The sequence below is a fragment of the Gambusia affinis genome, linkage group LG05 (assembly GCF_019740435.1).
Source record: "Gambusia affinis linkage group LG05, SWU_Gaff_1.0, whole genome shotgun sequence".
Taxonomy (NCBI): domain Eukaryota; kingdom Metazoa; phylum Chordata; class Actinopteri; order Cyprinodontiformes; family Poeciliidae; genus Gambusia; species Gambusia affinis.
Window position 1 is genome coordinate 19,951,139 of NC_057872.1, and position 16,617 is coordinate 19,967,755.

General features: G+C 38.2%; 2 protein-coding genes across 6 annotated transcripts in view; one reads left to right on the plus strand and one right to left on the minus strand.

Annotated features, from left to right (window-relative positions):
- The window catches only part of zgc:158689 (uncharacterized protein LOC791177 homolog), a 30,674-nt gene extending 16,097 nt beyond the window's left edge, over positions 1-14,577 (minus strand). For 2 of the 5 annotated variants that reach the window (XM_044115948.1, XM_044115946.1), the window contains exons 1-5: positions 14,307-14,509; positions 13,714-13,788; positions 9,757-9,963; positions 9,469-9,635; positions 6,253-6,431 (exon numbers count right to left, since the gene is read on the minus strand). The gene's annotated coding sequence lies outside the window, so the exon portion shown is untranslated. The other 3 variants (XM_044115947.1, XM_044115949.1, XM_044115950.1) reach the window with 3 other exon arrangements.
- si:dkey-283b15.2 (neuronal pentraxin-1) lies at positions 3,361-15,417 on the plus strand. Its single transcript, XM_044115951.1, has 6 exons — positions 3,361-3,527; positions 7,223-8,014; positions 11,037-11,523; positions 12,630-12,883; positions 13,624-13,803; positions 14,503-15,417. The coding sequence occupies exons 2-6, from the start codon at positions 7,364-7,366 to the stop codon at positions 14,710-14,712; spliced, it is 1,782 nt and encodes a 593-aa protein (XP_043971886.1). The 5' UTR covers positions 3,361-3,527; positions 7,223-7,363; the 3' UTR covers positions 14,713-15,417.
- Positions 15,418-16,617: the final 1,200 nt, after the last annotated feature.

Below are 16,617 nucleotides of genomic sequence, written 5' to 3' on the forward strand. Positions count from 1 at the left end.
AGCAATTTCAAAAGAAAAATATGAAGAAATATGTAATAAAATAAGAGGCGCACCAATTGCAGCTTTCTGGCCGATCGCCACTCATTATTCTTTAAGAAGCCTGAACTGCCGATTCCAATTTTTGTTTTTGAAATGTTGCTAAATGTAGCAAGAAAGTCGCTGAGTTGGTAACACTCGGTCTGTCAGTCAAACCTCTCTCCATGCAGAGAAAACGAGGACAGTGGCTGATTTTTACACCTTTTCTGATGATCAGTGGATAAGATACTTCAAATCTAAGTATTGGCCAGTCACCAATCTCCCAAAATTAAGAAAATCAGATTCATCGGCTGGTCGATTTATTGGTGCACCCTAAATAAAAAACACAAAAGTAGACCAAGAACATACTGTTTTTTTTTTTAAATGGACTCAAATGTTGCTTAAAAAAAAAAAAAAAAAAAAAAGAAAGCCTCTTCACATTCAGCTTTCTAGAGTTTCATGTTCAGACTGTTATTTGCTAACTGGACCACTGTGTAGCAGACCAACATAGAAACCAACACCAGTGTCAGGTGATGCTGATAATATTTTCTTTTCCTATTAGGGTCTCATACTATTACACGTATTACAGAGATGCTCCCATTTCTGGCTGCATTAAATTAGTTTTTGTGAACTTACACCTATTTTCCAGTAGGTGGCAGTGTTTGTCTGGCTGACTCACAAAGGCCCAAGAAAGTGACTTGAGTACAAGTCGGATATTTTATAGCTGTTTCCAGCATGAAAGAGAAAGAGTTTTATGTTTTAAAAAAAAACGTTTTAATCAAAAATGATTGATTTTATTGTGTTTTTTTTTTTTTTTTTACTTTACTTTAATATATAATAATCAAATGCATGTGTATTACTGAAAACTAAAAATACAAATCTTGGTTTATGTTCAAATTATTTCTTAAAAGTCACAGAAGCTACTGTCTGGAAAAATGTTTGAGTTACCAAAAAAAAAGAAAAAGAGAAAAAGAATTAGATTAGTAATTTGTTCATTTATTAAACTTAAAATCCAGAAATTAAAACAGGAAATGATTTTCAGGCACAAACCCCTCAAATTTAAGCATGTTTATATAATGTTTTCACACTGATGTTAACAACAGGAGTAACCATGGAAACGACACACCTGTACTGTCTCTAGGTGCGTCTGTGAATCATCGTGGATTTCTGATGAGGAGGATCTGAAGCTTAATTGCATCTAACAATGTGTCAATGCTCAGCATAAACTATCATTGCAGTGAATTACAGCGGGGCTTTTGTTGGATTTTTATTTTAATCCTGGAAGTTACGCCAGGTGTTTCTATGACACATGAAGCATTTCTGTCCTGCATTATGAAGCTATTGCCTGAATATCAACTTAAATTGATATCTGCAAATATGTTTAAAACTAAATAATTTTGTTTAAGTTGGTAGCTTGGAGAGGAAAACAGTTTGCCACCAAGGCCTTTTTCTATTTCTGCTCTGATCGTCAGACATCAGCTTGACCTCCAGCAGAGCAGGCGGAGCAGATTTGGGGTTTCCAGAGGTACCTGGTCACATGGCGACGTGTCTTTGGGAACATTTGAGCTTCTGTGGTCTGGTGTGATTGCATGCAAGCTGTTGGTGGGCACTGACTTCCTCTGAGCCTAATTTACACACACTAAGGAGATTGACAGGCGGGAGAACCCGACACGCACTGACCTAATAAACAGTAAAGAAAAGATGAGTCAATCTCACCGCCTTGTCCGTACTCGTCACAAATACTCCACTACAAACACTCACCACAGGCTGGATAATTGTCAGAAGGTTTCTTATTTAATCTAAAATGTAACCTGGACAAAATTCATATGTCATATGCAGCTCTGGAAAAAAATGAAGACCCCACTGCAATGAAAACCTCCTGGTTATTCCACCAAATATTGATTTCTGAACTCTTTCTAAGTTAAAACATCAGTGTTGATGTTTCTGAATGAATGTGAACTTGCGTTCTTTGGATTATTTGAAGTTTGAAAGCACTGCATCTTTTTCGTTATTTTGACGATCTATCATTTTCTGCAAATAAAAAATAATTTTTTGCTTGGAATTTCAGAGACATGTTGTCAGTAGTTCATAGAATAAAAGAACAATGTTCATTGTTACATTTCACAGGTCTTTTTTTTTTTTTCCAGAGCTGAATGTGGAAGAATATAAACCTGCTTTAATTACACACAATACTGAATTCAAATCAGGCCAAGGTTTCCAAATATTTTCCACAACAAAACAGGTCCCAGCCATTATACTTATGCAATTATAATAAATTGCAGAATGTGGTATTTTGTTGGAATTGCTCAATCTTTCTTTCTTTATTATATAAACCTTTAATCTAAATGTCTAACCATCTAATCTAACCATCGCTGCTCACAACAAACTCAACAAGTGTTTACATTCACTGTACAACTTTACCCATATGTTTCTGTTGTTATCTGCACATTTTATTGTTACTAATTGTAAATTAATGCTCCAATAGACGTGCACATTTTACAAATTAACTCATTTGTATATTCCTTTGGACTGGAGAACACTATTTTTATTTCTACAGCACATGTAAGTGATTTATAAATCAGAAAATTCTAAAATGTTCAGTAATCTTTGTAGTTTTATAGTTTATTCCCACTAAAAGTTTTAATGCACTCAGCAAAAGAAGAAGAGTGTTAATCTTTTACAGAACAAATCAAAGTTTGATTTCTCGGTTTATGTTTTTTTGCAGGTCCAATTGTTCAGTATATGATTAAAATGTTTTACACACTTTCAAAACGCACAATTTAGTCCCCTGCAAATGTTGCTCAGACATAAATTTCTTACTCATCATATAAATCTAATTGTTTTTGACCCACTAATAATGATTTGTAGACAGATTACTTTTGTTTGTGACAAACAAATCAACAAGAAAAAAAACATTCAAAATGGATGTTTTGAATGAGTCCGGATGTGGTTCACAAATAAGTTCGTATTAGTGAACCGCATGCATGCTGCTGAGTCATCCTCGCTGTATTTAAGTCTGTCTATCAATCAACATGTTTATGTGTGATTTCCCTTGACCCTGCAGCAGCCATCTGTCAGTCACAGAGGAATTAATCAGGCCAATTCCTCCCATGCTGGGATGTAGGTGAGCTGGCTGAGTGACGAGAGCAGCAGGAGCTGAGGGCCAACATTTGGATCCTGTTTAAAGGGATTTGGAAACCGCAAATCAAATAAAAAAAAAACTAAAAAAAACCCCCACTCACGTCAGAGCTGCGGATTTGATTAGGCCCTTATTCCTTATGTGTCTAACAGAAAGGAATAGCTGGCGGAGGGGGTGAGGTAACAGGTAACAGGGAGTGGCTTTTTAACGGAAACAATAACAAAGGAGGAAGAGGAGGAGAGGAAAAGAGAAGGGAGAGACAATGAAGGAGAGGCAGAATGAGCTGAACCCTCATCTGGAGTAAATCTCTCTCAATCTGATCAGCGGGAGAGGAGAAGAACTGTCTAACGTGTGTGGACACACTAACTCTCAGGTAAGCACTCTGAGCTTTAATAATAAAACATTTACTTCTCTACAGCTACAGAAATTAATGCAGATGATACCACAAGGTCATCCTTAGCTTATTTCCATTTTATTAATACATTAACACTTATTAAAGGTGTAACAAAATAAGCTAGTTTACATATTTAACCAATCTGGACAATATTTATGCTTAAAGATCTATTCAAAAAATATAAAACAGTTGAATATACTTTTGTTGTTCTTGATGTTATTTGATGTGTTTTTTTACAAAAGCAGATATTTTACCATGTGGAAAGCTCTATAGAAAAAAAAGACTAGAGAGGATCCAATAACTGAGTCAGAACTGAACAAAACGCTACATAAAAACTGTTTTTGGTTCATTTAGTTGATTGAGTTTTTGATTAATTTTTAGTATATGACTTTAAAAATGTGTTAAAAGTTTCATGAATTCAGTATTGCTGAATGAAGGGGGTCAAAAACTGTAGTAAGCAACATGTTTTAGTAGGGATGTGTTGAAATAAACCTTGAAGTTTAAGCAAACAATCTCTGAGAAACCTGGCAACAAATCTAACCTGAAGAGAAGACCTTAGTGTTATTTTGTTGTTATTTATCAAAATCCAGATCCAATTTTACATGTTTGAATGCTGTAATATTAATATCCACAATAATAATGAATGGATATTTTAAACTGAATTAGTCCTAAAAGTGTCTCTAACAATTTAAAAACTAAACAAGTGAGAAGATTAAACCTTGAAACTGCAAAAAAAAAAAAAAAAAAAAAAAAAAAAGGTTTTTAACTCCATCTCAAGTTTTTCAAATGAGCAGTCTTGATTAAAGGAGCAACTATAAAGAGCTGGCCTTTAATTACATATCTCCGGGAACTTGTCAGTTTCTAACCTGAGACTAATTGCTCCACTTTACCATCCACCCTGGCCATATGTTGCTGGGATGATGCACGACCCCGCAGCCTGCGTCGGATTAACGCAGACCCGTCCATGCAAACACAACAAGGAGTCTACAAGCCCTCTTATCTCTGACTAAGATAGCGCAGCAACTGTCTGTAATTAGGTTAATTGGAGGAACCTGTGGGTGATAATAAACTTAGGTCTGAATGATGGAGATTGGGTGTGACACGATTTTGTTCCCCGACCATCTGTCTCCCTCTAAAGCCCGGCTAATCTCAAGGGGAAGCAGGAGAAGAATCAAAAAGATCCATCCGAAGCTTCAAACTACTTTGGCAACAAGCTGAAGATTGATCTGGCCCTCCGTTTGTTTCTGCTTTGTTTTATGATTGATAAAGCCAAGTCGGTCATGCATGACGTTTGAGCACAAATCTACTGAGAGCAACGGGTGGCCACCGAGGTTTAGCGGCCGCTTCTCGGCTGTGCCATTTCAAAATGCCGACACTGTATAATAAAAGACGTCATGCAGGGAGGTCGGCAGCCTTTTGTGGAAACACGCCGGGCATCGAAACCCTTTGAGCCTGTTTGCATTTCGTAACGTTGTAACGTCAGTGAATTTCACTGGGATCTTATCTGATCGTTTTCATAGTTTCACAATTTCTACAAAGTGTCATTTGCATTCAATGCAACCAATCATCTATTGTGTAAATAGAGTTCGTCTCAGTTCTGGAGTCAATCCAGTCATCTAAAAGGGAACACTGTAGGTCCGTAATGCCTTAAATTAATTCAGAAAACACTTTGAAAATGAATGTCTTAGCTTGTAGGTCCGTCCATGTTTAGCCTAAACAAAGATGTTGAAATCCTGGCACTGCTATGATTATCCCCAACACACGATTTATGTAGGTTTATTTTCACTTTTCATAAACATTTTCATGTTGTTTATTCTTTGGAGTATAGATCGGGCCGACCCAAGCCTTTTTGGAGCCCTGGGCAGATTCTTAATTGCCCCCCTCATATTAACATGCTTATGTGTGTAACATACCTACAATCATCATTTGCTCTTGACTTGAATTTAACCTTATAGGGCAACAAACCAATATATATATATTGGTTTTGCTGCTATATATATATATATATATATATATATATATATATATATATATATATATATATATATATATATATATATATATATATATATATATTTAGATTTTGAGATTCTAAGTGGTATTTACATGTGGTGTATTATTTTAATTATCTGAAAGTAACATCAGACGATAAACATTAAATTTACAGTAAAAAAAAAAAAAGTTAAGAGTATCTTGCATTTCCCAATAGTGGCAGCTCTGAGAATATTGTAACTGTAACTATTGAGCTGCAAAGGAAGTTAGATGTCCATTAACTTTCTCCATCAAATGAGACTGAGCCTAAGCTAACTTTTGAAGAAAATTGAGCAAAACGTTTACTGTGGAGGAACAAATCTTTTAAAGATTCCCCCAACATTGCTATGGCTTACAGACATGCATCATCTTTAGTTATATCAACAGCTCTGCACTACTTTGTGATGTATTACATAAAGTCCACCAATGGTTAAGTTAAAGTTTGTGGTTTTGATAAGAGAAAATGTGAGAAACTTGATGGGTAAAAAACTGACTTTAACACAAACCAATGACAAGCTATTTGATTATGTTAGAAATTAAATCTGCTTCTTGAAGTTACATTAATCTACTAAATGTAGATGTTTGGGATGTTCCATGAGGGTATTTTGGCATTCTTTAAGGCTTCTAAAGAGTTAAAATGTTCCAGCCAAATGTTCGAGTCGGGATGTCTGACCTTTAACATGATCTAATCCTCCTCTGGAAGGACTTCCTAGTTCTTCTTGGAACAGCCAAGGTTATTCGTCAGACGTTGGCCAAGTCCAAAGATGTCACATCCTGAAGAAGGTTTAGTTTAAAGTCTGACAGCGGAACAGCCAGCAGCTAAAAAAAGATTTTTTTCCAATGTCTTTTCACCTGTGTGGGCAAAGACAAAGAGAGTCCTGTAATAAAATAATGAGACTTAATTTATTTTTGTGTGTTTTCACAGGTTTAAAGACTTTCATTGAACAGTAGCTATGCCAATATGTTAATAACAATGCTTTCCTAATCAGCCAAGTTTACCTGTGTAGCACATTTAACCAACAATATAGTTTATGAAAACATAAAAAACATCATAAGCACATCGTATAGTCAACAGTTGTAAAGATCAGTAACAAGTATCACATTTTACCGATTAAAATAATCCAATATGTGGTTAATTTTCCAGGGACTATGAGTCAGAAGCAACTCTACACTGGTGGATTTTTAGCTCACATTTAAAGGAACTCAGTATTTCAGCTGTTTTGCAGTTTTCTGGAAGTTTGTCCCAAATTTGTAGTTTTAGGGATACAGACCAGAACCAGAACCAGGAAGTCTGAGTGTTCTGGAAGATTTATACAACAATAAATATCATCATCATCATCAATCCCTTTACTTTGGTAAATTGTTCACATTAAACACAGAAAACAACAAAAGAGAAAAAAAAAATCAATAAACAAACCCCATATATTACCAAAAAAGGAATAGGCTGACGCCAAGCTTATTCTTGCCTACCCTTTATTTATTGTGGTGCTAAGCCGGTCAGTGAACAACAGTATTTCAGAGTTTATTCCCTGAGCTACAGCGAATCCTTTCACCCTGGAAATGTTCTTCAGTTGATAGAAGACTGACTTTGTAATTGTCTTTATGTGACTCTGAATGTTCATATCTAATATTTTGTTTTACAGGTCTGCCCTACTGCTTCATGATTAAAAGTCTTCCAGAAGATTCTTCTCATCGTTTTTTATCTATTATCTTTCCATCGGAACATCTTTTCTTGAACCAACATCTCATATTGTGAAGTGAAGCCACGTTTTATAGTTTTTTAAATGGAGATTATGAGGAGCACCATGTTCCTTCTTCCCCTGGTTCTTTCTCTACTTCACCCCACATCTGCCACATCAGGCCCAGACTTCAACTACGGAGCCCACCCGCGCTTTGTCTGCACCCCAATCCCTGCAGACGCAGACCCTTCTTGCTTCCCCACAGCAGGTACGGGCGGCGGGTCGACTGGGCCTGGAGGATCAAACCATCAGAACGTCCCTCCCAGCGGCTGGTGGGGGGCCAGCGACGAGGCTAAAGCCACCATCCTCCACCTGAGGGAGAGCCTTGTGCAGCAGAAGGAGATCATCCTGGACCAGAGGGAGACCATCAGAGAGCTGACGGCCAAGCTGACCCTGTGTGAGGGCGCTGGGCGAGGCCCGTCGCTTCACGATGAGCACCACGGCTCTGTGTCATACTCGCATCACAAGGGATTGTCCGTTCACCACACATCATACACCGACAACAGTCACTATGGCAACGGCAGACTCATCCCAGACTCACAGCACCACCACTCCTCTGTCCAACGAGCCGACGGAGGGTTCGGCGGCCACAACCACGGGAAGGACAAACATGGGACGGCGGGGGACAGCACATCGACGACGGAGCAGCTGGAGAGGATGCTGCATGCGCTGAAAGAGAGGCTGGGCAGCCTGCAGGTGAGCAGCTGGAGGACGGAAAAAGTTCACTTTGGATAAAACTGCAGAAAGTCACAATAAACTAGAAATGTAGGGGAAGTTCAGTGGAAGGAAAATCCCAAAATTCCTTGCTTTACTAATTCAAATCTGAAAAGTTGGGATGCAAGACATTTTGGCATTAAAGGGGATGTATTATGGAAAATTCACATTTTGCCAGACATACAGGAAGGAGAGATTTTGTTAACATCAGTTTAAGGACTAATCCACATGTAGTCAGATATCTAGAAAAACAAATAGATTTCAATACCTTTCATCATCATGAAAATTCAGTATAACACCACAAGAAATGATTATTTATAAAAGCTCTGACCAAAGTGGACAACCTGTGACAAACAATGCGCCAACATATCCACATACTTGTTCTTGACAGACTCTCAGTTGACATCATCTTATGTTTTGTTAACTTAAGACAATTCTAACATCCCATTTAAAAGTAGTTCAACCTATATATCTGTCCACACAAAGCTCCTGGCCCCATGTTTAATTCCCAACAGGAAGCTCGGTTAGAGTAAGGGTTGGTTGTTCTGAAGCCATCTGATTGGCTGACTGGGGTTAGCTTTGCTCTACACTGCCCCCTATGGGTTTGTCATGCTTAAAACAACGCTCAGGGGTGGAATTCTGAGTTTATGTGGATGAAAATTTTTCTAAAACCGATCCCATGAGTCTGATGATATTTTTTAAAGAATGTGGCAGATATTTGCTTTTTAAAAGCCCTAGCTATGTGTGAATAAGATCCAGTGTTGCCACAGATTCTTTCATATCTCAGATTTCTTGTGGTCTGTTAGAGTTGTTTACCTGGTGGAAGTTAAACCTCCACCCCATCCATCCATCCATTTTCCTATCACTGCTGAGCAGCTTCCCGGCTGCCGCCACTACCACTTATGAGTTTTGGGTGATGCTTTCATGGTGATGTGTAGAATTAGCTTTTTCTTGGAAGTAGGACAAAAAGCTCAGTTTCGAACTTGTCTAACCAGACCAGAGCATCTTGGATTGTGGGAAACTAAATATAGGAGTACTTATTTATTTTGCTTCTCCTGCATAAAAACCAGATTTGTGGAAGTCCATGTTATATCCTTTCTTAAAGATTTTTATTACTTAAAGTGGACAATTTATGCAAAGTTAAAGCTTCCATTTGGGTGTCAGCTGTTTCTAAAAACAGCCCAAATGCTTCAAAAAACCACTCAGTCGTTTTCGTAAATAATTTAATGTTTTCTAGTTGTCAAGGAAACAACCCGTTTCAAAAACGTCCTGATTGTTAAGTCGCATTCGATGAGCACTGTATCTTACCTAGAAACCCCAGTCAAGCCCAGACCATTACCCTAGCAAGCCAAGTGGAGCTCCAGCATGTTTGGTCAGCTGGTTTTACAGCTGTACAATGGCTGCTGAAAAAGAAAAGTTTTTTGTTGCTGACTTACCATCCAGAAACCACTTGCTCTTTTCTTGTTGGTTGTGCAAGAGGCTCCACTTTGCCTTTCAAAGATGTATGGTTTATTCTTTCGCATCTGTTTGCAACCATTTCTTTTGCGTGAGTGTAAATGCTGAATTTACAGCAGCAGCTTATTTGGAGTTAAACAAACTCACTCTGAAAGGACATCAAAATAGATACAATTGAATAGACTGAAATTTCATTATCTAAGAACAAGTTCAATAGAAAATATGCAATGAACTTGTTTTGCATAGCCCAGAGACAGACCAATGCTAACCTGTTTAAGGAAGAATAACTGGTCACGTTGGACAAAATGTGGAAGAAATTGGTATAAACTCTTATGCAAGAAACTGTAGAGGAGTGATGAGAAAAGGACGGGGGTGGAGGGAGGATGTGATGTCCCCATGTGGATTGGGACGCATTAACTCTGCTGTCACGAGGCTGTTGAAGTCCCGAAGTCCCAGATCGCTGCATCCTCTGAGCACTTAAGACAAAAGAACAATGAGTTACTTAATCTCATAAAGCCATTCACTCGTTGGCAGGAGAGACCCTCTGATGTCCATCGGTGGCCGCCTGACATCAACAAACAGCTCAAAGTTGCTTTTCCACAAGGAGACAGGACCAGTTTGTTCAAATGGTGGATGTATGAAATCTGCATTTATGGCGCTTGCCCTCACAGACAAATGTCAACATCTGTGGGAGTGGGTGTGTGGAAGATCAGCTGCAATTATAGTAATCTCCCTTGACAGACAGTAATCAGGGCAAGCACCAGGACAAAGCCTGGATTACCTGAGAGGAGGAGCAGGAAGATAAAGAATACAAGCAGCTGCATCTCAGAAGACAAGATGATTAGTATATGTTGACAATGTCAACCAGGCTCACCAACACCTGTTCTTGTGTTACTTTAGGCCAGAGGTGTCAAACTCATTTTTCTTTTGGGCCATGTCAAGTTCATGAATATTCTGGAAGGGCTGGTTGTGCCAAAATATATTGATAAAACTCATTAGAAAACTGTTAAAGTAGTTGTAAAGAGCTGTCTCTGCATTCGATAAGCACTTCTTAAAATGTAATATTATTGAACATCTTTTCAAACAGATTTTTTTTTTGCTAACAAAATCACTTATTTTGCAGAGATAATTTAGAAATATTTGCAAGAAATTTTGCATATTTGCTTTCATGTAAATATGCATGAATGCAAATATTCACATGAACCCAAAGCTTTGCAAAACTTTTGTGGAAAATTTTCAGTAAACTACTAATTATGCATTAGTAGAGGGATTCTGCATGGATTTCGTCAATTGTGGAATCGTAAAAAACTGGAACTGATTGATCTAATTTGGCTGCATACAGATAAAAACTGCTTTGATTTGATCAATGGCGTAATAGTTAAGCACACATTATCTTGATGGTGCTATTATTATGTCAATCTGTAGTCTAGAGGGCCACATAGAAAGCAATGGCAGGCCGGATTTGGCCCACTAGAGTTTGACACACGTGCTTTAGGCTAATTTGCACCTGTGTGTGTTGTAATGTTCACTGTTTGTCTATCTTTCTCAGAAGAGGAACAGCACCAGCACATACTCCAACTCTCTGAAGGAGCTGCTGCAGAGGAAGATCAGCACCCTGGAGGAGCAGCTGCAACACCACACCGCCGCCCTGGGCAGCAGCGCGGACCAACACCGCGATGACGGAGACCACCATGACGACGGTTACCACGACGACAACCACAAGCACGACCACGACGACGATCACCACGACGTCCACGACGACACCGGAGACCACACGGACCATCATGACGACAGCCACAGCGAAGACCGTCATGACGGAGGTCAAGATGATCATGATGAAGGTCACGATAGTGATAGCGAGGAGGACGAGGATGAGGAGGACGAGGAGGAGGAGGAAGAGCGAGGAGAGGAGGAGGAAGAGAATGATCACAGGAGCAATGAAACAGAGGATCACAGTTACCTCCCACACACTGGGTACAGAACTGGTTTCCACTCTAATAAACTGGAAACGATGCTCAACCAGCTGCACCTGACAGGTAAAATTCACTTGACGCTCACTGCTGATTCCCAGTTTAGATAAAAACTCTTCAGATGCAAAAACACAACATTTTATCTACTATTTTTTGTCTAATTTCTAGTGCAAATATCTTAGTGCACCTGACATTAAACAAGTCCAACTTATAAGTAACTTTACAGCAAGATGTAGGAGGCTGTTTTAAATCAATAATTCCTCATACTGCTAGTTCTACTGGCAGAGTATTTCACTAATAACATGGGGAAAATATCTTAGGAGTGAAATAATCTGTCAGTACAACTAGTGCATTTTAACAGATGTGGAAAAACAATACATTTAATTCCTTTTTTGAATAAGAAAATACATATTTTATTGTCTAACATGCAACAACATAGCATTCCTTTAGTGAATGCTTGATCATTTGTAGCAAAGGATGAATGTGCAGCTAAAAAATACTTCTAATATTAACATGTAAAAAGCTCGGCCCTTTCTGCAGTACAGTAGAGAGACGTTTATGTTTATTAGTTTTTGATTTAACAGATTAATTATGAGATAATAAAAGGAGATTTTTTTTTATAAACTGTGCAAACATGCTCTGGAAATAACAAACATGCAGTAAAATCAGTTTTTTTAAATCTTATATGTAAAATATAAAAATATTTGCACAGTTTTGACTTAGTTACTGCTCTGAACACGATGTTTGATTAGCAAATTACCTTTTTGAGTGTGTATATCCAGTCAACAATTTACCAATTACTAACTTAGTTCCCGATTGTTTAAATAATTGATTAATTAATGAATTAATCTCAATATTAAATGCCTTATAAACTCTGACAGTCAAGCATAAACTCTAATTGGATATAATTTGAATATTTTCACAATAGTTTCCTAAGCCATTTTTGCCAAACACAATTTTGTCAAAATAAAAAAATACCCCCTTTCCATTGCTGAAAGATGAGTTACGCAAAAAAAAAAAAAGAAAAAAAAAAGAAGAATCACTTTTGGCGAAAAATGACGTAGGCTAGTATTTTGGGAAGGTGACAATTTTCAAACTCCTAAATAAATCTTGTATATTCCTGATAGCAGAACAGCTAAAACTTTAAAAACAACTTCAATTTTCCTCCACAGCTTCCAACAGGAAACATTCCAAGAACCTGGATGCCTTCCAGATCAGCTTCCCGATGAGAACCAACTACATGTACGGACGGATGAAGAGGACTCTGCTGCAGGAGATCTTCGCTCTGACCTTGTGCCTCTGGATGAAGGCAGGCGTGGGACCCGGACTGGGGACTCCTTTCTCCTACTCCGCACCTGGACAGGCCAATGAGCTGGTGCTCATCGAGTGGGGCAACAACCCCATCGAGCTGCTGATCGATGACAAGGTGAGGAAGTGCAAACCAAACCCTGATTTGTTTCATTTTGCAAAATAATTCAATATTTCAGTCTCAGTATTGATTAATTTTAAGCCAGCTGATTGTCATTTACAGAGGAAAATTGTAGTTTTTAATATGGAAAATATGGCTCACCACCCAGGGCAGTACATCCTGGGGGGGGCATGAGTGTTTCACATTGACCATTTCTGCCCTGAACACACGTTCTATTATCATCCCATCAAATCAACTGGAAGTGAATGTTCCTTAGAACAAGTGATCCAAAAAAGACACTCAACTTGGAACATTATTTCCTTTTTATGGCTTTGAGATAAATACTAAAACATTCCTTACAACACAGTTTGTGTGGCTGGGTGGCTCAGCTGGTAGAGCACGCAACATGTGTAGAGGCTGTAGTCATCGACACGCCTGTTCATTTTATTTTAGTTTTTAAAATGCCAGAATCTGTATAGCTTTATGTTTCCTCTGTCTAATGAAATTTTTCTAAAATATTAAATCAAATTTTAGAATCTGTTACTCAGTACTTGAGTTGCCTTTTTAACAAATACTTTTTTACTCTTACTTGAGTAAAAAATGTTGAGTTAGTGCCACTCTTAGTAGCTACTGAAATATTTAGTTAAATTATCATGACTTGTTTCTATAAATGATGCTCTGGAATTTAACTATCATGTGTCAACATGGCATCATCATCATCACACTTTTAAAAGAAAATGTTCCTGTCTGATCCACAGGCTGTAACGCTGCCCTTATCTCTGAGTGATGGGAAGTGGCACCATGTTTGTGTGACGTGGACAACGAGGGATGGACAGTGGGAGGCCTACCAGGACGGTGTGCAGCGGGGGTCTGGGACGAACCTCTCTCCCTGGCACTCCATCAAACCTGGAGGGGTCTTCATCCTGGGCCAGGAGCAGGTAAAGACAAAAAATATGTTTTGCTTTTGTGAGAACTTAGAAAATTGTTTTGCATCCTTTTTTTCCCCTCACGAGCCAATGAGAAAAATTCCCCGAAAAGCTTGAGTAGTAAGCTTTATCAATACTCATCAATATATATAAACGTTTTTGTTTTTTTATATAAAAGCATGCAACTTTTAGAAAACGTTCATTTTACATAAATGACATCATGACAGCATAGTATGAGACAGAATCTGTAAAATACTAAAAATAAAAATAAAATAAAAACTCAAGGTCCTCTGCCTTCTCCCAGTGGTATCTAGAAACAGACAAAGGAGGGTCTTAGCGCTGTCAATCTCTGTGTTTGGTGCTGCTCATTCCTCCTCTCTCTAGCTGTGCTACTCTGCAGCTAGCACAGCCTGCCATGAATGCTAAGTCTAGTTAACATAGCCACGGACGGCAGCTATGCTTAAACGGTTTTTCTGTAATGGACGTTTAGCAGAGAGAACATGAAGTTGACTTACAGCGCTAAGACCCGCCTCCTGGTTCTGATTGGTTGTTTGTGTGGGGTTGTTTTGGTTGAAGGAGCTCGATAGTTTCACAGATTTCCCGTCTCACAGCAAACTGCCACAACATGGCGACAGTTTTTATATATATACTGCAGCCTTAAAGGTCGAAAGGTGACATTTTTACCCCCACCCCACCCTCATCGTTCTTCAGGACACTCTTGGAGGCCGTTTTGATGCCACTCAGTCGTATGTGGGAGAGCTGTCAGACCTCCACATGTGGTCGCACGCCCTGAGCGCCGCTGACATCTACAGCCTGGCCTCCTGCGGCAGCCACTTACGCGGTGACGTAATCGACTGGTCCGAGTCGGAGGTGGAACTTCACGGCGGCGTTGCTAGGTACCCGTTCGATCCCTGCCACTGACGGAAGGTTTACCCGCCCAAGAAGAAGAATCTCGAGAAATCATAAGATCTTTGGACTTCAAGTATTCAGATCGTTTGCCTTCCTTTAAACGATTTATCAAATGATGCAAAAAGGAGGATAAAATTGTAGCCTGATGACTGTATTTACAGAGAATGTGTTTGATGTTCTCTCTCTTTTTTTAAATGAATTAGTGTTTTATTATAAACAGACAAGTGCTGACTGTGACATATTGTCATAATGTGAATAAGATTTAATGATTTCAGTTCTGTGCTGATGTAAGCAGGACCTTAAAGGGTTCGGCTGTAGATTAGAGTTAGTTTAATGAAATTCAGACATGTTTTCATAAATCTCTTTATATTTTGGATTCTCTTTTTTAAGGTTTCCATGAAACATACAGCTAATTTACCAAAGAAACCGTAGAACTCAAATGTTTTTATCTGTTTTTTTTAATTATTTAAATCTATATGTAAAGATAGAAGACTTCAGAGAGAGTTTAGTCTTATGCACTCTGGTTTGACTGCCTCAGTTTTGTGTTTTTTAAACATTTAAAAAATCTTCTGTTGTTTTTCCTCAACTTTTTTGTCCTCAATGCAAGGTTGTTCACAGAAAAAACCCTTAATATTCATCACTTTTTTTTGGTTGTACAGTGAGTAACTTCTAACTTGTGTGTGTTGAGATTGTTGATTGTGGCTTCTGAATTTGTCATTTTGGCCTTGATTGTATATTTATTATTGTACAATATGTTATACATTGAAGCTATTAGAAAATGTTTAAACTCCATGTGATTGTGTTTTTGTTGAAATGTGAGTAATAAAATTACAAAAATTAAGAATTTTTTTCTCATTCAAAGTGCTTTCACTGAAAGCTCATTTCAGGGTTTTACATCCATGCAGATAAATCAATTTCAACATTGCTCTCCTATACAAATTAAACACAAAAGTATAAGACATATACATAAACACTGCTCAATTTTCAGAAAGTTTTCTTTCTCCTTAAACAAGAGTGGGTTCTCCTGAAAGACCAAAATGTTGAAATAGTAGCCATGGTCAAGAGGAAACACTCTGGTCTAAGGATTTATTTGTATTACCAACCTAGAATGAAAAAACATATTTTAGTCTTCAAATACCACTAGTTTCATCCTAGAAGTGTGTGACATCAGGAACCTGGCATCATTTTCCCACATTTTCATATTCATCTCAGATCTATAGGCTGACTTCACAACAGACACACTCAGGCTCACTGTATTTATCCAACCGTTCAAAAAATAATCAGAGAAACAAAATAGAAAATTGAGTTGATGGTTAACACCAGTTCTACAACTTCTGCCCCTTTACAAATAAACAAAATAGAATAAACTAGAGAATTTCGGAAGAAATTTAAACGGGGCCTGCCAGAGCGTGCCTGTCGGTCTGGACCCGGAGTTCCAACGCCAAAAGTCGGCGTGGACGCCACAGGAAGCCGCAGCACGATCGACTGCATGAAGAGACAGTGCTGTGGATAAACCAGTCAAATAAATCAGTGGTCGCACGTTTTGATACCACTTTTATAGGGGTCCATCCCACCATTGGACCTGTATTAACGGTCACGAATGAAGAACCAAAGAATAAAGAGACACCTTATTGGGTGTAGAGTAATAGGTTCCTGCCATTGCTTTGCATGGCAGGCCCCAACTAGACACATAGACCACCTTCATCAGTTCAATTTAAATCCTGCATCGTATTCAAAAACAATCTAATAATTATTAATGGTAATGTCACCAAAAGCTGCTAATGCTGGTCATCTTACAGAGACATGAGAGAAAAGCTACAATTCTTTTAAAAATAGATATAAACATTTGTTTACCAGTTTGTTTAATAGTTAATATACAAGAAAAGTGAAATACCAACAAACTCATAACCAGTTTTT